Source organism: Arvicola amphibius, chromosome 6 (genome assembly GCF_903992535.2).
Source record: "Arvicola amphibius chromosome 6, mArvAmp1.2, whole genome shotgun sequence".
NCBI classification, from domain to species: domain Eukaryota; kingdom Metazoa; phylum Chordata; class Mammalia; order Rodentia; family Cricetidae; genus Arvicola; species Arvicola amphibius.
The window spans coordinates 29,157,852-29,177,585 of record NC_052052.2 but is presented as its reverse complement, the minus strand read 5'-3'; the positions used below and the strand labels follow the sequence as shown (position 1 = coordinate 29,177,585).

Genomic DNA, 19,734 nt, shown 5'->3' with positions numbered 1-19,734 from the left:
CGGGCCCGCCTCCGAATCCCCATTGGGTTGGTCCAGGCAGGGGCGGGGCCGAGGAAGAGCTCCTAGGTCAAGGCACCCGAAGGCAAGTCGTGCTCCCGACATTCGCGGGTCAGCGCCCCGGGAGCCCACGTTGCTCTGCCGGTCCTTCAGACTCGGCGATCACCTGCCGAGCGCGTGGTGCTCAGTCATTGCGGGGCTGCCAGCGATAGCTGCGAACTCAAGGGATCCTCTGCGCCATCCGGTCCCCGCCGTCGGGGCGTCTCTGGATGCGAGTCCCCCGAGATGGCTTCGCGCAGCGGGCTCCTTTGGCTGCTGGGCATAGCTCTGTGTGCTTTGGGCGGCGGCCACGGCCCGCGTCCCCCGTACGTCTTTCCCCAGCGTCGCCTTGGAGTACAGGAGCGCCGAGATCTGCAGCGAGAGATCCTGGCGGTGCTTGGGCTGCCTGAGCTGCCCCGACGCCGTCCGTCACCCGCCACCTCCCGACAGCCAGCGTCCGCACCGCTTTTCATGTTGGACCTGTATCACGCTGTGGCTAATGGCGATGACGACGGTGGGCCCCTGCAGCCCCACCTGGGGCGCTCCGACCTCGTCATGAGCTTCGTCAATATGGGTGAGTGAATGGAGGGCCTGGGTGGCTGCAGTCTCCACGTGGAGAGCGCATGGCCACCTGTCTGGGAATAGACATTTCTAGTCACCTGTGTGGTCCTTCAGGCATGTGAGGCCCTTGAAGCAGGGAAACACGGTGCAGCAGATACTACCACGGGAAAGCGGGGACTACAGAAGTCAGGACTGGAAGGTCTGAGGGCTACGCGGATTCCCCGGGCCTTTGCCCACCAAGTGCCCAGGAGTGGGAATCTGGTGATGTCCAGGTCCCCCTAGGCCCAGGTCCTAGAAAACAGTTGGTTCTGGGAAGACTGATGAGTAAACATAGGGCTATGGTACTGTCCCTGTGATAAACGCAGCCCTCAAGAGAGGGGCAAAGTTCAGTGTGGAAACCTGTGGTCATATCATCAAAGTGACCAGAGCTGATCCTCACGCCCTGACGGCAGGTTCTTTCCGTGTAGCAGGAAGTGGGTGGATGAAGTACACTGTCAGGAGGTGGAGTGGACAGACTCAGACCATGACTTGTCTTGTGGGCTTGGGCCCCACAGCTGGCCCTGGACTTGGCAGAGAGTGAATGTCCAGGCCAATGAATGACCCAAGGGGAGGTTGTGACACTCTTCAGTCTCCCAAAGTGTGGCTCCCTTCTCTAGGTGTCTCTTGACCTCAGGACCACTTTCTCCTATTAGTCTTAGCGGCATTTTCCCCAAACCCTTTTATCTGTTACAACAAGTATTTACTTTTGGTCAGGTCCCGTCTCTCCCCTGTCCCCTCCATCCCATCCCCCATCCCCCCTCCCTCCACCCCACTTTGCTTCTGTCTGTGACAGGCAGCCTGGTCTGCAGCAGACACTAGGCTGGGACTGGTCCCAGGCCTTGACCCGAGAGCAGGGGAACGGTGGACCTTGTGATTGCCACCAGTCCCTTGCATCCACTCATCCTTCAGGGGCACGTGGAACAGGCAAGGGCAGGGAGACACTGGCAGTCTGGAAACCACCTGAGAAAGGCCCAGGCTGCCTGGCTCTGCATCCAGTGCTCAGATTTTGACATACTTTCCAGGGTGGGAAGAACTTTGTCAGCGGAGGGTAAGGGGCAGCAGCAGGTTTATGGTGCCATCAGCTCCTTGTTTCCTACCCTGAGGTAGAAAAAGGGGACACAGTGGAGCCTCTACTCTCCCGTCCACAGTTGCTGGTGGCTAAAGTGGGGGAGAACAGTGAAGGACAAGACAGTCTTTAGCCAGCTCTGAAAGCCCACAGCCAGGAGGGTACTGCAGCCGGTGGGCTCTGGATACTGCCTTCCTGCTTCAAGACCAGGCTTGGGTATTTAAGACCGACCACGTGTGGCTCTCCAGCCTCAGGAAGGCTGACCGAGGGTGCAGGAATAGACAAACTGATGAGAGAGTTGTTCAAGAATGTCCCCCCCCAGGGGAACCTCTGATCAAAATGAATCACCACCCAGCCCATGCTCTTCTCCCCTCCCTCTCTGGGTCAGCATGAAGAGCCCCGGTGGGAACTGTTGCTGGGAACCGAGCAGTGGCCAGTACTGCAGTGATCACTGCACGCCACACATCGATTCTCCCTGGGACCCTAGTAAATCCCTAGAGATGACAAATGGATGAACAGAAAGCCAGGAGAGGCTGGACCAGGGCCAGTGCCCTCTGATCCTCATCCCTGATCCTCATCCCCGCTACCTGCAGCTCAGTTTCGCACAAATGACAGCAAAATTCTCAAGTGAGCTAAGCATGGTGACTTGGGCTTGTAATCCCAGCACTCGGGAGACTGAGACAGGAGGATTGCTACAGCTTCAAGGCCGGTCTGGGCACCAGAGTGAGTCAAAACACGTGTATAAACACAGAAAGAGGATTTAAGGTAGGAATTTCCATATGTCTGTGTCTTCTGCACATTTAAACCTAGGAATGGATTCTAAAAGCCAAGCAAAAGCTGTGTGTCCTGTGTTTAGGATTTTTTTTCCAGTCCGAAAGATCTTTGGCCTTTTGCATATTCTTTCATTCGTTATTGGCCACTAGCAACAGTACATGAACTGTGTGGGAATCCCTGCTTTATGGACTCGGGTTAAATGGCTAGCTCAGGCCCATACAACATGTCTAAGGCCACATCCAAAGTTATGGATTTTGAATTGTGTTTCCTACCATGCCACATTTTCCCCCATTATTGCCCAAGTGTCCCAGCAGGATCTGTGGAATTAACAAGTAGGCTTTTGATTGGTGCAGACTCACTGTAGGCAATCCATCAGAATGCTCTTTCTTTCTTTCTTTCTTTCTTTCTTTCTTTCTTTCTTTCTTTCTTTCTTTCTTTGGTTTTTTGAGACAGGGTTTCCCTATAGTTTCTAGAGTCTGTCCTGGAACTAGCTCTTGTAGACCAGACTGGCCTCGAACTCAGAGATCTGCCTGCCTCTGCCTCCCGAGTGCTGGGATAAAAGGCGTGCGCCACCACCACCCGGCCTCAGAATGCTCTTTTTATTTTGATGCACTGACCACTCTAGTAAACTCTTCCAGCTAGAGTGATTTTCCCTCCTGATTACCAGGCTCCACTACAGACCCAAATGCCTTCTGTTGGCAAGCCCAGGTCTGAGCCTGAAGGTTAGGGGCCACTGACAGCAGCAGCATCCCAGGGTGGCAATGGTTGTGACCCTGTGGGGCAGCGTGACAGCAGACTCCTGTCCCTGGGGTCCCTGTGCTCGGAGAAGGGATAGCCCCAAGCTAAGTTGGTACTCTCAGGACCGGACCCGACTCTTGTCCCCTCCCGATCCACCCTCAGTCCCTGCTGGTCTCTGCTATGCGTCCTCCCTTCTGTGGGCCTCTGTTTCTGTCCGTGTCTGCTGTGATAGCATCAGAAAAACGAGATGCCTCCCAGCCCTGATCCTTGCTTCTGTTTCTTTGGCCCCTGCTGGCCTCACAGCTCTGTTCCTGGGCGGGGTGGCCTCAGGCCCTCCTGTCCTTCCCAAGGGTGAAAGGAGGTGAGAAGGACGACAGCCCCGCCTGCTCATGTCTGTGAACAGGCAGGCAGCTCTGTTCTGGATGGGGAAACTGAGGCACAACCAGCACCAACAGGAGGAGCCCAGCAGGACCGCATGGAGCCGTCTGCACATGTGTCAGCCCCTTTCCCAGCCCAGGAGCTTTCTTCCCGAGGCCTCAGATGTCTGAGGGCAGGGGCAGCAATGAGCTATGGGGGCCAGATCTGAGGGCACGAGAGACCAGCCTCGGTCCCACTCTGTCCCTGCCAGCCGTGTGACCTTGAGGGTGACACTTTCTCACCACTGACCTCAGGGTCACTTCCTTTGGTTCTATACCAGGTATGAACCTGGTAAATTGAACCAGGTCCTCTGGAAAAGCAGTCAGTGCTCTTAATCGCCGAGCCACCTCTCCAGCCCCAGAGGTGCTCATCTTTAAGGGGCTTCCGGGGCCGAATGAGATGACAACAGCACCGACCACTTGGCCAGACTTCCACATCTGTCTCTGCATTTGCACTCACAGTGCTGGCTCAGGAGAGCGAGGCTCAGAGAAGGCTGGTGATATTCCCAAGGCCACACAGCAGTTCCTCTGCACCCCAGGCTGTGCCCGCCATGTAGGCTCCATGCCTCTGTCCTTAGCTGGGGGTCTGTCCTGTCCCTAGGTGCTGTAAGAGCTATTGTATTAGTCTAAATGTGAGTTAAGCTGTAAGCTGCCACTCCTGTTTGTAAAGTGTTCCTGAGTTCACAGAAGTGTCACGTGCTCATCATACAAAATACAAGCTGCTCGAAATCAGGGGCTTCTATGGGATCCCCAGTTTTTACTAGCCAGTCCCCCAGTGCTTTATGATTCCTATTGGCAAAGATTCATTTGACCTGTTTTATTTAAACAAAAAACACATGTTTTAATTGTGTATGCACTGCGTGTGTACGTGCATACACATTCATGTGTGGGGGCATATATGTGTACACAGGTGCACAAGCTTATGCGGGGCAAAGCTGACATTTGGGGCTTTCCTCAACTGCCCTCACTTTATCTATTGAGATAGGCTCTGTCTCAGAGCCCCGAGTGCACCACTTTTACAGAGTTTAGCTAGCCAGCTTGCCCTGTAGATCCCGCCTCTGCTACCCGAGTGCTGGGATTACAGGTAGCCTGCCTGCCCAGCTCTTCACCTTGGTGTGGGGATCTGAACTTCCATCCTCACGGTTCCACTGAGCACATCCCCAGTCTTTGTTTCTGGTCTTATTTTTTTACTTGAATGCTATTGAATGAATAGCCCATAATGCATTCATATTAATTTATTATTAATAGATATTTGGCTTTTTCTGCTTGTCGGATTTGGGGCCACAGCCAGCCTACATCTTCCCTGGTACTAGAGAAACTGAACGATATAAAAAAGGCCAAATTAGATTCTCCATGGCTCTCACCCCACCATGTGCCACAGCCTCTGTGGTCAGGTGCTCAGGGCAGACTGGCAGAGGGGAGGGAGATAGCCCAGTGGAGTCAGGGAGCACTAAGAGCTGCATCAGGCATGACACCAGCTGTGAGCATGCCTCTGAGTGCTCCTGACAGCCGTGTTCCATGGGACCCAGCACGAGGAAGGTGGCTTTAGCCGCCATTCTAGGGTTCTTGGGGACAGAAGATGGTGAAAGTCACCTACACCTCACTATGCCACCTGTTAAACCCACTTTCATGGCTGTAAGTCTGAAAGTCCATGCTAATGGACCTTGAGTTCATGTGTGACTTTGGCTTAGAACCCTTTCTCCGTCTCAGTTTCCCCTCTCCCAGCCTCAACTCTGAAAACCTCAGTTCTGACCCAAACTGTGCTCACCCTCCTGATGGGGATTCCTCTAGGGATGAGTCATGGGGTGGAGGGCACACTCAGGCCACCCTCTCCCAGAAGCCACCTCCCCTCCCCCGAAGCACGAAGGGCTGTGTCATCATGGACCACATTCCTAAGTTTCTTCTGCAGGAATCGCACCCTTGCTCACATCTCCTGGGATGTGGTGGCCTGTGTGGGTGTTGTCTTTTAATTTGGGGTCTGGACCAGTAATTATGTGTGCAGAGCCGTTTACGAAAACAGCCTGTGAAGAAAGTCAGTGCGGAGACTCAGCTGAAAATACCTCAGGAGTGAGCCTGGGCCTCGCCACAGTGCTGAGGCTCCTGGTGGGAGAGATTCCCTCAGGTGCAGAATGCACAGGTCACTAACCCCAGGCCCCACCCTCTTCTGAGGTCCTGCAGGAGCCCAGGGTCTTGTAAGTCTGGTGTGGGCCCCTCAGCCTTTGGTGCCAACTGCATAGGGCAGACGTGTCCAGCCCCTCCTCCTCAGGGCCTGGAAACCTGTCCCCACTTTTAAAAGCTCCACCAGGAAAGGAAGCAAATGTCGCAGCAAGTGCAGACATCAGTGACCTCCGATAGAGACTCCCTGTGACATGGTTGTCACTCAGACCAGCGGCAGACCCCAGCCACAGGAGCTGTGAGTGATGGACGCTGAGCCAGTGTCCTGGGGAAGAACAGAAGTCCGCTCTCTCTGTCCCCTGAACAGACTGCCATCCATCCACCAGCCATGTGCAGCTTCTGCCCTAAAGAGATCACTATCTAGAGGGGACATAACCCGCTGGCACAAGGGAAGGGGACAGACCCAGAGCCTGGCCACACTCCACCACTGAGGGAAGTCAGAGAAGCAAATCAAGCAAGGAGGAACCTGGAGCCAGGAACCGCAGTAGAGATCACAGAGGAACGCTGCTCACTGGCTTGCTCAGCTTGCTTTCTTTCACAGTCCAGGACTACCCGCCAAGGTGCCACACCACCCACAGTGGGTTGGCTCCTTCCATATCAATCATTAATCAATACAGTACCATACTGGCTTTCCTACAGCCTGTCTCAATTGTGGTTCCCTCCTCTCAGATAACTGCAACTTGTATCAAAGTGACATAAAACTAGCCACACAGGGACCCGTGGAACCAAATACAGCTTTCTGTGTGCCAGGGGCATTGCTTTTTGCGTGTCTTCCCATGGTTTTGCCAAGCATGTCTGGGATTCTTGCATGGAATGGTCAGTTTGCTCAGCTTTGCAGAATACTGTGTAGACAGCATTACTATCTGTACTGCAGGTCCTGCCTGATCTTACCTGTTAGGTTCTCAAAGGTCGTAGTGACCCTATGGAAAGCATCCAAACCCTCTCCTCCATCATTTTAAACTCATGACCCCTTCAATTTCTTAATACCACCTACAAACAAACGACATTCCCTAATTGGCTTTGGCTTTTTTTTTTTTTGTATGGTGGGTAATGGTGTGAGATCAAATCCTGTACCTCCCACATTTACAAGATTTTTTAAAAATATTTATTTATTTAGTATACAATATATGCCTTCAGGCCAGAAGAGGGCACCCGACCTCATTACAAATAGTTGTGAGCCACCATGTGGTTGCTGGGAATTGAACTCAGGACCTTTGGAATAGCAGACAATGCTCTTAACCACTGAGCCATCTCTCTAGCCCCCCATTTACAAGATTTTTATTTTTATCATCTCATTGTATCTCTCCTCCTCCCCTTCTTCTTGAGACAGGGTCTCACTATGTAGCCCTGGCTGTCCTGAAATTCACTCTGTAGACCAGGCTGATTCGAACTCACAGAGATTCACTTGCCTCTGCTGCAATTAGAGGAGTGTGCCACCACCTGGCCCTCTCTTGTTTGTCAAACCTCACTAGGGCTGAGCTTAACTGTCTTGTTCACTTAGAGGTTCCCGCCACCTATGGCATCTGTGCAGAAATGAGCAGAGAACTACATCTGTCAGAAAAAGATAACCAAACAAACCTTGCTCTGATTGTCAAACTTCAAAGACACGCTGAGGTGTTGTGGGACTCTATCCTTCCCACCCTGGTCTGGGGCTGCGTGCATAGAGGTAAACTTGTCACCCAGCCCACCCCAGCCAAGCTGTGTGTCACCCACTGCAGGCTTGGGTCCTCACAGAAAGACAGGAAGTTGTCCTCAGGTTTGCTCTGATAGTTCAACCGGGTGCTTTGTAGAACCTGGCTTGTGGTCAGCAAGCCTGGTGGTCACAGAGTTAATGACTTGGAAACACATAAAATTAAAATCTGTAAGGTTTAGGGAATACGCTGGGTTGCTTTAACCCCTGCTTACTGGAAACACAGATTTTTGGCATTTGGCAGTGAAAAGAGGGGCCAGGTGGTGGTGGCACACTTTTTCAATCCCAGCACTCAGGAGGCAGAGGCAGGTGTATCTCTGTGAGTTCTAGGCCAGCCTCGTCTACAGAGGGAGTTCCAGTATAGAAAGGGTTACATGGAGAAACCCTATCCTAAAAAGCAAAAGAAAGAAATGAAGGAAGGAAGGAAGGAAGGAAGGAAGGAAGGAAGGAAGGAAGGAGAAAGAAGGAAGGAAGGAAGGAGAAAGAAGGAAGGAAGGAAGGAAGGAAGGAAGGGAGGGAGGAGAAAGAAGGAAGGAAGGAAGGAAGGAAGGAAGGAAGGAGAAAGGAGGAAAAAAGAAGGAAGGAGCCCTCCTGCCTGCCCGTCGGCCTTCTCCACCTCTCCCTCCTTCCTGCCCGGCCGTCCTGGCCTGTCCTTCCTTACCCTTCCTATACTTCCTTCTTTTTACAGGATCTTCCCCTGAATATTCTTCCCTGGGCATCTCTGTGCTGCTGGGCAAATGTGGGATATGTTCTTCAGATTTGGTCTCTGCCCTGTTGGCTGTACCCACCCTGGGCCTCACTTTGGCTGTCACCCACATCCTATCCTCCCCTTGCATTCGTGGGAACTTGTAGTTGGGCTCAGACTATGTGGCTCCCACTGGTCAGAGACCAGCATTGTTCCTAGCCCCGAGTTCCAGCTTACTGCAGATGGGCCCCGCTTAACTCATGGCTTCACTCCACAATAAATCTGTGAGCAGCAGCCCCTCCCCAGTACGCCCCATCTCTCCTCTGCACCACCTACTCCCCATCCTCTGAGGCCTGTTTAAAGCTCAAGCCTTCCAAGAAGCCTGTTTGGATCTCAAAACGCAGTGGGGCAGACTTCTGCAGCGGTCGATAGCCAGCCCAGGAGTTTCTCATCCTACTTTTTTTTATTATCTTCTACTTCTCTTCTTCCACTTTCCTTCTGTACCCTAGAGAGGACATGGGTCCTTTATCCCCTGGTTGCTGGCACTGGGCGTCCCTCCCTTTCCTAAGGTCCTTCTGCTGCTGGCCTTGTAATGTGGCCTGCACTCTGCACATCCGTCTCCCAGGACACCCAGGAAATTCAAACACAGAACTAACAGCTCAGCTCAGCTGTCAGATCTGAGCTCCCCCATCCCACCTTCTCCTCTGTCCCACTGAAATTCAGCAATTACGTCCCTGTGGACAGGGTTTTCCCCTGGAACTGTGCTGATTTTCTGCCTTGGGACCAATGTACATCTCGCTGTTGGCCTAGCAGCTCTAAGAAGGAGGCATCGTGATTCATCAATGGAACCAGGACCCTGATGAGCACTTGCTGAGTTTCCCACTACACCACCTCCTGGGGCCTGGTGTGCTCCCAGAGCAGACCACAAGCTGTGTGTATAGCAGGAGCGGCCCCCACCCCAGGCACCACAGGGAGCCCTACTCTGAGCACAAGCCATCCTGGCTCCCAATAATGACCTCATTCTCACCTTGCCTTCCAGTGGAGCGCGACTGTACCCTGGACTACCAGGAGCCACACTGGAAGGAATTCCACTTTGACCTAACCCAGATCCCTGCTGGGGAGATTGTCACAGCTGCTGAGTTCCGGATATATAAAGAGCCCAGCACCCACCCGCTCAACACAACTCTGCATGTCAGTATGTTCGAGGTGGTCCAGGAGCACTCCAACAGGTATCTTCCCTCTGCCCAGGTACCCACCCCACTCATGGTCTCATGGTCTAGGCTCTGGCAGGGCCTGACCAGAGGATGCATTTCTAAGAAAGGAAAGGAGCGCTTCCTGGGAGAGGCCCCTCAGACACGAGAAAGGGGCTTGGCCTGGAACCCTCTGCGCTGCCACGATGACTGTGGAGGACTAATAGGCCACAGCTGAGCCAGTGTCCCATCAGCGCATGGACACAGTAAAATGTCCAGGGTTGGTTATCAGTGAATTGTGGTACCAGAGGAGGCCAGCCCAGAGCCGAGCACGGAAGAGGCTCTGAAAGTGGTCCCCCAGGCAGGCACAAGATACAGGTAGGCGTGCGACCTCAGCCCTTGGTTAATTGTTCTTTCATGTCCACAGGGAGTCTGACTTGTTCTTTTTGGATCTTCAGACGCTCCGATCTGGGGACGAGAAATGGCTGGTGCTGGACATCACGGCAGCCAGTGACCGCTGGTTGCTGAACCACAAGAAGGACCTGGGACTCCGCCTCTATGTGGAAACCGAGGATGGTGAGGCCCCTGGGGGTCCTGAGGGGAGGGGGTTCCAGCCGAGGCTGCCAGCCTAATACACGGAGCCCTATCGCTGGGCCACCTTGGCCTTTCTTGGGGACTCAGTGGTTAGTCGTGAGGTCCTGGACATGGGGAGGTCCCAGCCAGTGAGGGCTGCTTTCCTGACGCTCCTAATAGCGACTGACCTCCCAAGAGCCAGCTCCGGCATCCAATGCGGGGGGGGGGTTACTTCTTTGTGAGAAGCAGACCTCCACTCTGAGAGGTTCTGTACTAGGAAGGAGTGGGGGACCCACACCCCAGGTTCTTAGTGCAGAGCCTGGATTATCCCTGCTCTGCAGTGTTACCTGAGCCTCAGTTTCCCTGTCTACACGGGTTTATAGCCACTGCTTCACTCTCAGGGTTTTCAGCCCTTTATGTGGGGCAGTGAGGGCAAGAAGGACCACGTGGTAGGAGACTGGCCTGTCTGGGGTCCAGCAAAAGGCTGGAGGGATAGCTTGGAAGGAGAGGGGCAGAGCGGTGGCAGGAGTCACTCTGAGTTAGGGAAAGCTGACAAAGTACTTGGAAAGTTTCGAGCAGTTTAACAGCAGTGGGTGACAGATGTGACTGTGGCTTTAAAAGACCCAGCTAACTTCAGCCCCTCAAGGAATCCTAACCCCGCCCCCAGGTGAGCTTTCCAGGGTACTACTGGACCCAGCACTGGCCCTCAGTTGTCAACAGCATTACCAAGGAGTATCTATCCAAGATGTTGTGAGACTGGACAGGCGACAGGGATGGCTAAGGGTGTCCTCAGGCAGAGTGTGATCCCAGTGAGTGTCCTCCCTGCTCTGTGACGCAGCACGGCGGTGGCGTGGGGCAGCTCACAGGGTGCACCAGGCCTTTCCCACTCTGTCCCAGTCCTGGGAGCCTCGTGCCACTGAACGATGGCGGCGCTGAGGCTTCTGGCGTGGGCGCTCCCGCGCGGAGTCTCCATCTGCCGCCCACCGCCGGCGCTGCCCCACCGTCTTGTCCTCCGCTTTGCTAGCGACCGCTGCGGACGGGTCCACTTCTACACGGACCCTGTGAAGGCGGTGGAGGGCGTCAAGGATGGGGCGACCGTCATGCTCGGAGGCTTCGGGCTCTGTGGCATCCCCGAGAACCTGATCGGCGCTCTGAAGACCAAGGGCGTGAAGGACCTGAAGATCATCAGCAGCAACGTGGGCGTGGAGGACTTCGGCCTGGGCATCTTGCTGGCCTCCAAGCAGGTCAGGCGCGTGGTGTGTTCATACCTGGGGGAGAACGCGCTGTGCGAAAAGTTGTACCTGACGGGCGAGCTGGACCTGGAGATGACTCCGCAGGGCACCCTGGCCGAGCGCATCCGCGCAGGAGGCGCGGGCGTGCCCGCTTTCTACACGCCTACGGGCTACGGCACGCTGGTGCAGGAAGGGGGCGCCCCGATCCGGTACTCGCCAGATGGCCACCTCGTCACCCTGAGCCAGCCGCGGGAGGTGCGCGAGTTCCGTGGCCGCCACTACCTGCTGGAGCACGCCATCCGCGCCGACTTTGCCTTGGTCAAGGGCTGGAAAGCCGACCGTTCGGGCAACGTGATCTTCCGGGGCAGCGCGCGTAACTTCAACGTGCCCATGTGCAAGGCCGCGGACATCTCTGTGGTGGAGGTGGAGGAGATCGTGGACGTGGGCTCTTTCCGCCCAGAGGACATCCACATCCCCAACATCTACGTGGACCGTGTGATCAAGGGGCCAAAGTACGAGAAGCGCATCGAGCGCCTGACCACGCGCGACAGCCAGCCCTCAGCCGCGAGCAAGCAACAGGACTCCATCAGGACGCGCATTATCAAGCGCGCGGCTCTCGAGTTCGAGGACGGCATGTATGCCAATCTGGGCATCGGGATCCCTGTCCTGGCCAGCAACTTCATCAACCCCAAGATGAAAGTCTACCTGCACAGTGAAAACGGGATCCTGGGCTTGGGCCCGTTCCCCTTGAAAAATGAGGTGGATGCCGACATCATCAACGCGGGCAAGCAGACGGTGACCGTGATCCCCGAGGGCTGTTCTTCTTTCTTCTTCGCCAGCGATGACTCTTTTGCCATGATCCGCGGAGGACACATCCAACTGACCATGCTCGGTGCCATGCAGGTTTCCAAATACGGTGACTTGGCCAACTGGATGGTGCCAGGCAAGAAAGTGAAGGGCATGGGCGGAGCCATGGACTTGGTGTCGGGTAACACCAAAGTGGTGGTCACCATGGAACACTGCACCAAGACAAAGCAACCCAAGATCTTGGAGAAATGCACCATGCCGCTGACGGGCAAACGCTGCGTGGACCTCATCATCACCGAGAAGGCCGTGTTTAAGGTGGACCCGAAGAAGGGGCTGACGCTGGTGGAGCTCTGGGAGGGCACATCAATGGATGACCTCAAGGCCACCACAGCCTGCTCCTTTAAGGTGTGCCCCAACCTCAAGCCCATGCAGCAGATCAAACCTGTTGCTTGAGGAGCCCTGACCCCTCCCTCCAGGGCTGCTTTGCGAAGGAGTTAGTGACCATGGGGACATCTGACCTGTGTGCCACTGGCTCCTCGGGCTTCCTGCTGCCAGATGGTATCTTCTCAAGAGCCGAGTGATTTTAATTAAAAATCCTAAACTGAGCCTGTGTGTCCGGTGCCTAACTAAAGCCCTTCGCCAAAACCATCGAGGAGACTGGTCCATCTCTCCCAGTTTCTGTGACCTTCGCATACAAGCAGTTCCAGAGCATCCCCCGACAGGTCTCAAGACCAGTGCTGCTCCTCATAACTGAATCATGAACCGTAGAGAAAAGCAAAGGCGGGAAGGAATCCAGAGTTCACCTGGTGCCACGAAATGCAGAACCAGGGGTCTGTGAGCAGGAGGAGCTCTGGCTTCTCTTCCTGGACCCTTGTTTCTGCTCCTAATTTTGTTACCCTGAATCCGCTGACACCTGACTTCTTCCTGGGAGCAGCTTATGTGTCCCTAGAAGGGAGGCAGGCCTGTAGCCTGTAGCCTGTAGCTGGTAGCCTGTAGCCTGTAGCCTGTAGCCTGTAGCCTGTGGGATGAGACTGAGGGAAACTGGTTGGTGCTGTTTCTCTGCCTGGAAAACCCACTGTGCATAAACAGTGTCCAGCATGTCTCCGAAGAGGCCCAAGCTCAGCACATGGATGAATTCTTACCTAGTGAACTGCAGTGTCTCCCGTTGCCCCTACCACACTGGCATTCTGTCCGGGAAGTCCTCTCTTCCGTTCCTAACTCCAATATGGCATCTTGGGGTCTGTCATTCTGAATCTGTAATCTTACAATGAAAGTGGAAAAAGTTACATAGGTGTGTGTGTGTGTGTGTGTGTGTGTGTGTGTGTCCTGAGAAAGCATCCCCCCTCCATTCCTTTCTGTCCAGAGCTGGGAAGCCTGGTGGCTTTCGACCAGATAGAGTTCTGTCTGATGATGGGGATCGAGGAGCAGAGCTGATAGAGAAGGTGCTCTCTGATTTGGGCGAGGAACACCTTCTCTGGGCCCATCAAATACGGAACTCTGAAAAGAGCAGCAGCAGTTCCTGTGGGCTTCTGCCCCGCCTCACTCGGTCTCTGCCTTGTGCTGGGCGGGGTAGGAGTTGCTTGGCTCTGCAGCTGCTTGCTCCAGGTCTTGCTTGAAGAGTTGATGCCCTCTCTGGGTCTTAGTTTGTGTGCCCCTAAAATGGGAACCTTGGCTTAGCTGCATCCATGGGCTCCCAGTACAGCTCACCTTGCCTTGGGAGCCCCCAGAGGTCCCCAGCACCCATCCGAGCTAGCTTTGAGGAGTTCAGCCAAGGACTGCTCTGTGTCCAGCAGAGCCTAGAAAACCAGTTACTTAAAAGAAAAGCAAACGTGGCTGAGCCTGGAACACTGATGGCTTCTGAGCTCCGCAGAAGCCGGGCCTCTGGGACTCCACAGTAAGAAGCAGGGACACAGGCCCTGTCCTGGACCCAAAAGCCTGCCCTTTGTGTCATTCACAGGGCCTGACACTGTGGGTCCTTCCAGCTCCCAGCTGCTCCGTCCTCCCCGTGTGTGGTCTTGGGGCCCTCGCTATCTTTCCCTCTGCCTGAGGCTCTGCCTTCTCACACCACCTGCTTCCTACCAGTCTCACTCTGGACCCCATTCCTCCTGCCTGACCTCACCTGAGTCTCTTCCGGGCCACGCCTGCAGCCCACGCCCCTTGTCCCCTTGTCCCATAGCCCTCAGCCATGGTCCTGGGAGGGAGTCTCAGGCCTCGCACTTTTGTTAGTAGCAGGTGAAGTCATAGGTCAAAGGTTGCATTGATGAGCTTTCCTTTCAAGTGGCAGGTGGACATCTGGAGTCCAGTCCAGATGTGGAGTGTGGAGTCCAGCTGCCTGAAGGGCTGAACTTTGAGTGGACTGTCCACCACAGGTGGACAGTGGCCTTGACTCAGTGTGTGACGAAGAACCTGGTAGAGTGCAAACGGAGCACACAGACCTGAGTGTGCATGCACGTATGAGTGTGTTCTGTTTCGTTACAGCTTGTGTTGGGATTATACCTAAGGCTTCGTGCTTACCAGACAAGGCTCCACTCCTGAGCTGAGGCCTCAGCCTGTTGGGTTCTTTTACCTTCTTCCAGGGTTGGGGTAGAAACCAGGACACTGAGCATACTAAGTGAGAACACTGAGTCACATTAGTGTCTGTATATATACATGCATGTACATGTGTGCATCAGTGCTTGTAACATGTCAACCGAACAATGGTTCTGTGTTCAGTGATGGATAACGTGAGCATCGTCGGGCTCTGGTGTAGGAATCTCACATGGGCACCAAAGGAAATGGCTCTGAGCCCTGTCATGGCACCAGAAGGGATCCTGACTGACTGCTGATGGGAGGTGAACCCACTCGAGCTGCTGCGTGGGGGCCATTACGGTGCAGAACGATTGTTGGTTGTTATGCTGTTAGAATGTTTGATTGGCTTCTCAGGACTTTCTATAATTCTTGTTTTGTTTTTGAAGATTATTTTACTTTATGGGTATGGGCATTTTGCCTGCATTCATAGATACGTGCATCCCATACATGCCTGGTGCGATGGATCCCCTGAAACCAGATCCATCTGCACAGTTGTGAGCTGCCTGCCATGTGGATGCAGTCAGTGCTCTTAACCACTGAGCCATCTCTCCAACCCTTTTAAATTTATTCTTTGAAAAGTTCATACATGTATACAATTTGCTTTGATCATATCCTCCTACCACGACTTACTTTTTGGTTTTACAAGACAGGGTTTCTCTCTATAACAGCTCTGTCATGGAACTTGTTTTGTTCACCAGGCTGGCCTCTAAGTCACAGAGATCCACCTGCCTCTGTCTACCAAGAGCTGGGATTAAAGGTGTGCACCTTTACCCGGCCACTATCTATTTCTAATTTCTCGAGTGCCTCCCTGTCTGTTTCCCAACCTCATGGTCTCCTCTTTCTGTTGCTAACCCAGGTCCTGTTGCTGCTGCCCAGGAGCCATATCTGTTTGGTTTTTTTGTTTTGAAAAACAGGCTTTCATGTAGCCCACGCTGGCCACCAGCTCAGTGTATGACAGAGGAGGATAACCTTGAATCCCTCTCCTTCCTGCCTCTCTCTTCTAAGTGTTCACAGACTGGGTCACCATGCCAGCTTACTAGAGTGCTTCTGCACTTAGAAAGGACAGGGTCACTGTCGGGACCACCTGCAAAGCTGGAGCTGGTGCTGGAGGCTTTGCTCTCCTGGGTTGATTGTACTGTGGAGGCATCTGCAGTCCTTAGTGGATCAGGGGACGCCCGCCCCCATAGGCTCCACTGTTCCTGAAGCCCCTCCTTTTCTTTGAAGCCCTCGGCTGGCCTGGTGAACACACACCAGCACTGGATTGAGCCTGATGTGAACTGAACCTTCTGACCTCTGGCCCTGCTTAGTCTGGGACCAGGGTTGTGGGCATCAGTGGGCATCAGGGCAGCGAATGTTCTGCCCTTGGATGATCAAGCTTGCCGGGCTGGGAGGATAAGCCCTAGCAATGTCCTTGCAGAGGCAGCCATGAGCTGGCGGATCATGAACCCCACGTTCTAGTCCCCAAAAAGTGCAGGATGAAGATGGGACCCGGGTGTTAGGTCACCAGACCAAGGGAGTCTGGGTCCTGAGCATCACCAGCAGAGGACTCTGCTCATCTCTGAGCGACTGTGACTTGGGGCACAGTGACGACCGCCTGAGGAAACTAATGGGCAGAACCCTTGACAACTGCCAAATGTTTCCCATCTATGTCAAATTATGCCTGTGGCTGCTGAGGTCTCTGTCCCTGCCACCTCAGACCTGCTGGCCCAAGTGCTTGGGTTGGACTCCAGATGAGAAAATAGGTTCATAGATGCTACACCACCATCCACAAGTCAGTTTCTCTCTCTCTCTCTCTCTCTCTCTCTCTCTCTCTCTCTCTCTCTCTCTCTCTCTCTCTCTCTCTCTCATCTCATCTCTCTCTCTCATCTCTGTCTTCATCTCCCAGGGCACAGCATGGATCCTGGCCTGGCAGGTCTGCTGGGACAACAGGCACCACGATCCAAACAGCCTTTCATGGTTGGTTTCTTCAGAGCCAGCCGGAACCCTGTGCGAACCCCTCGGGTTGTAAGGCCACTGAGGAAGAAGAGGCAGCTAAATAAAACCATCCAGATGCAGCACTTGAACCAACACCTAGGAATCTTTGGTGAGGGCCGGGCTGGGATCTGACTGAGGCTTCATTTACAGGTTGAGTCCTTCCAGTCTGTCAGCTATGTCTTGTTAGAGCCCCTTGACCTTTGTGGGGTGCCAGGCAGGGAGGGTGGGCTGTGCCAGGCAGGGAGGGTGGGCTGTGCCAGGCAGGGAGGGTGGGCTGTGCCAGGCAGGGAGGATGGGCTGCAATCAAGAGTCTGTAGAAGAAAGCAGAAGCTGTGTGTGCCGAGGCCACCTGCTGAACACAGCCACACCCTGTGGTGACGGGAGCCACTAGGACTGCTGAGCTGGGTCATGGCCTGAGCAGGGATCCAGAAGTAGAACTTGTGATTCCAATGGGTTAGCTTCCTGTCGTTCTCCATTTGTAAATGTGCCTGTTAATGCCACCCCGACACTGGGAGTAGAACCCCTGAATAGACTTGGTACCGTTTTGTCCTGGCAGATGATGGCCACGGCTCCCGAGGCAGAGATGTTTGCCGTAGGCATGAGCTCTACGTCAGCTTCCGGGACCTCGGCTGGCTGGTAATGTCTGCTTCTCCTCTCTGAATGCCACCTGAAGAGCCTGGTGTCTCCGGGAAGGGGGTGGAGCTACTGTGCCTTTAACTGTGCATTATAGACATGAAAACGGAGGCCACCTGAGCCCTCTGCCCAGTAAACTGTCAGCACTAGAATGGGGAAACTGAGGCTGGGTGGGCGGGACCTTTGAGCTCTTCCTGCCACAGCTGCTGTAGGAGGCATGGGGGCAGCTGTGGGGGACACAGCAGAGGAGGGTGAGGCCTGGAGGACAGAGCTAGGGTGGCCTGTTGAGGGGATGAGGGGACGAGGGTTCACAGCCTCAGGTCACCTTGTGACAGGAGTTGCGCCAATGGTCTTGGAAGGACACGCTGATGTGACTCACCTTTCCCCCCCAACAGGACTGGGTCATCGCCCCCCAGGGTTACTCAGCCTATTACTGCGAGGGGGAGTGCAATTACCCACTGGGCCACCGAATGAACTCTACCAACCACGCCACCATGCAGGCCCTGGTCAGTATCACAGTGACCTTCTTGGAGCCCAAGGGACTGGGACAGGTCTGGGGGTGGGAACTTTCTCTGCAGTCTTCGCCATGAAGTTTGGTTTCTGGCCCTCAGTAAATGTTGCTCACGTGGGTGTTTCTGGACAGACACCAGAGCACACATGCACTGCCCATGCCTGGGTGGGAACCTGTGGACTGTGTGGGGCCCAGACTAACAGCCTCTGAAGTCAGACTGAGGCATGCACACATACATGGGTGCCCACTGGGGCCACCATGTCCCAAGTGCCCTGTCTATCCTGGTAGATCTGTCCTCTCTGATGTTCTGTGGGCTCAACCATCCTGCCTGACTCGGTGGCTCATGAACCCTCAGCTCTTTGGGGACTTGGCTCCTCCTGGATGTGCTCCCCACTTCTCTCCTGGCTGCTCTCTCAGGTTGTAGTACTAGTGAGCTGCAGTCTGGGCCATTCAGTGATGGAAGAAGTTGCTAGCAGGAAGGCAGTAACAACTGCCATCTATTTGTGCTTTGTGGAGCCTGGTGTTAAGACTTCCTTCAAGAACATTTTGTCTAGAATCCTAGCACCCAGTGACCCTGGCCTTGTTCACCTAATAGACAATTGTGCCAAATGATGCTCTAGAATAGTGGTTCTCAACCTGTGGGTCACAACCCCTTTAGGGTTAAACATCAGATTTCCTGCACACCAGATATTTACAATTCCTACCAGTAAGAAAATTACAGTTACAAAGAGGCAATGAAGTAACTTGTTGGCTGGGGGTCACAAGATGAGGAACCGTATTAAAGGACCACAGCAATAGGAAGGGTGAGAACCACTGCTCCTGAGTGGACATCACCGTTAGGAGCTGCTTTGGGTCATTATTAAGGCATCCTTTCACAAAGGGTGCTGGTATTTGCTGGATGCCTGGAGCCACTGTCCTGAGAGATGCTCAGCCTGATGGAGGAATGTGCTCCCGTTTCAAGCTCAGTGCCACCATCAGACAGCCATGGGGACTCCATGCAGCCTGCTTATCACCTCCAAAAACAGCCTTGCCTCCGAAGTTGAGGTTGAACTACATCAAGCAGGGGAAAGAGTCCTTGAACTTACCCATTTGTACCGGCAATGTTTCTAGTTCAGGCTGCAAACGGAGGCTGCCCCTTCCACAGCTGACTCCTCCCTGGTGGGGATGTAGTAAAGCAGAGAGCTATTCGGAGCAGCCAGGCCCCAGAAGGTGACTCATGGTACCCAGTGCTGGGGACCAGTAAGCCTGAGTATCGGCAGAAGTGGAGGTGACAGTGGACCAGGGGCTGAGAGTGCCAAAGGGCTTGTGTATCCGTGCTCCAGGTCAGGTGCCTGGAGGAGTGGGCAGGGCAGTGCAGGGAGGGACCCCTCTAGCTGCAGGGGAACATGACCTTGGACTGTAGTGGATGGGAACTGGGACCATCAGGCTCCGTCCCTGTCTGCATCCCCTCCCTACCAGATACACCTGATGAAGCCAGAAGTCGTCCCCAAGGTGTGCTGTGTGCCCACCGAGCTGAGTGCCATTTCTGTGCTCTACTATGACAGAAGCAACAACGTCATCCTACGCAAGGAGCACAACATGGTGGTCCAGGCCTGCGGCTGCCACTGAATCCACAGCCTGCTGCCATCACCCCGTTTATCTGGTTAGCCCCTCTGACCAGGAAATGAAATGAATAGATCCTATCAGATCCAAAACCAAGGTGGAAGGTGGGGCTTTTCAACTCAGGTCCATGTTCTGCCTTTCACAGGCTCGGCCCTCTCCTGGCCCCTCTGTTCCCTTCCTCTGCCCCCCGGTTGGGAAGATGGTCCTGGTTATAATCCTGGTGACCTACCTGAGTCCCCAAGCAACAGCCCGTCTCCGCCCCTCCCCCAGGAGCATCTATTAAATGTCCTTTGGGATTGGCACAGAAGTCTAATTTACCCACCTATTCATGATGACTACTGGCTCAGCCTGATTTGAATACGGAGCACTAAATGGACCTCGGGCTCTTTAGTATCCACCAGAGGCCTTAGGTGTGTGCAGACATGACCAACTCTCTTCGTTACTCCATAGCCTGTGCCTTGGGG

At 54.2% G+C, this 19,734-nt stretch overlaps 2 protein-coding genes across 3 annotated transcripts; both read left to right on the top strand.

The window, feature by feature from the left end:
• The first annotated feature begins 282 nt into the window (after positions 1 to 282).
• On the top strand, positions 283 to 19,276 carry LOC119817308 (bone morphogenetic protein 8A-like). 2 transcript variants are annotated; one of them, XM_038334467.1, is made up of 8 exons: positions 283 to 610; positions 9,220 to 9,409; positions 9,798 to 9,946; positions 16,436 to 16,633; positions 17,081 to 17,160; positions 17,553 to 17,675; positions 18,991 to 19,016; positions 19,126 to 19,276. In XM_038334467.1, exons 1-8 carry the CDS (start codon positions 283 to 285, stop codon positions 19,274 to 19,276), a joined length of 1,245 nt encoding a protein of 414 aa, XP_038190395.1. The 2 variants fall into 2 exon arrangements, with proteins under 2 accessions (XP_038190395.1, XP_038190396.1); XM_038334468.1 differs by lacking the exon at positions 18,991 to 19,016 and having other exon boundaries at positions 17,553 to 17,663; positions 19,127 to 19,276.
• Oxct2 (3-oxoacid CoA-transferase 2) lies at positions 10,867 to 12,435 on the top strand. Its single transcript, XM_038334466.1, has one exon. It carries the CDS (start codon positions 10,867 to 10,869, stop codon positions 12,433 to 12,435), a length of 1,569 nt encoding a protein of 522 aa, XP_038190394.1.
• Positions 19,277 to 19,734: the final 458 nt, after the last annotated feature.

Coding starts and splice junctions, on each gene's coding strand:
- LOC119817308 (XM_038334467.1), top strand. CDS start 283: ATGGCTTCGCGCAGCGGGCTCCTTTGGCTGCTGGGCATAGCTCTGTGT. Junction 9,947..16,435: donor CTATGTGGAAACCGAGGATG/GTGAGGCCCCTG, acceptor TTCATCTCCCAG/GGCACAGCATGGATCCTGGC. Junction 16,634..17,080: donor CCAACACCTAGGAATCTTTG/GTGAGGGCCGGG, acceptor TTGTCCTGGCAG/ATGATGGCCACGGCTCCCGA.
- Oxct2 (XM_038334466.1), top strand. CDS start 10,867: ATGGCGGCGCTGAGGCTTCTGGCGTGGGCGCTCCCGCGCGGAGTCTCC.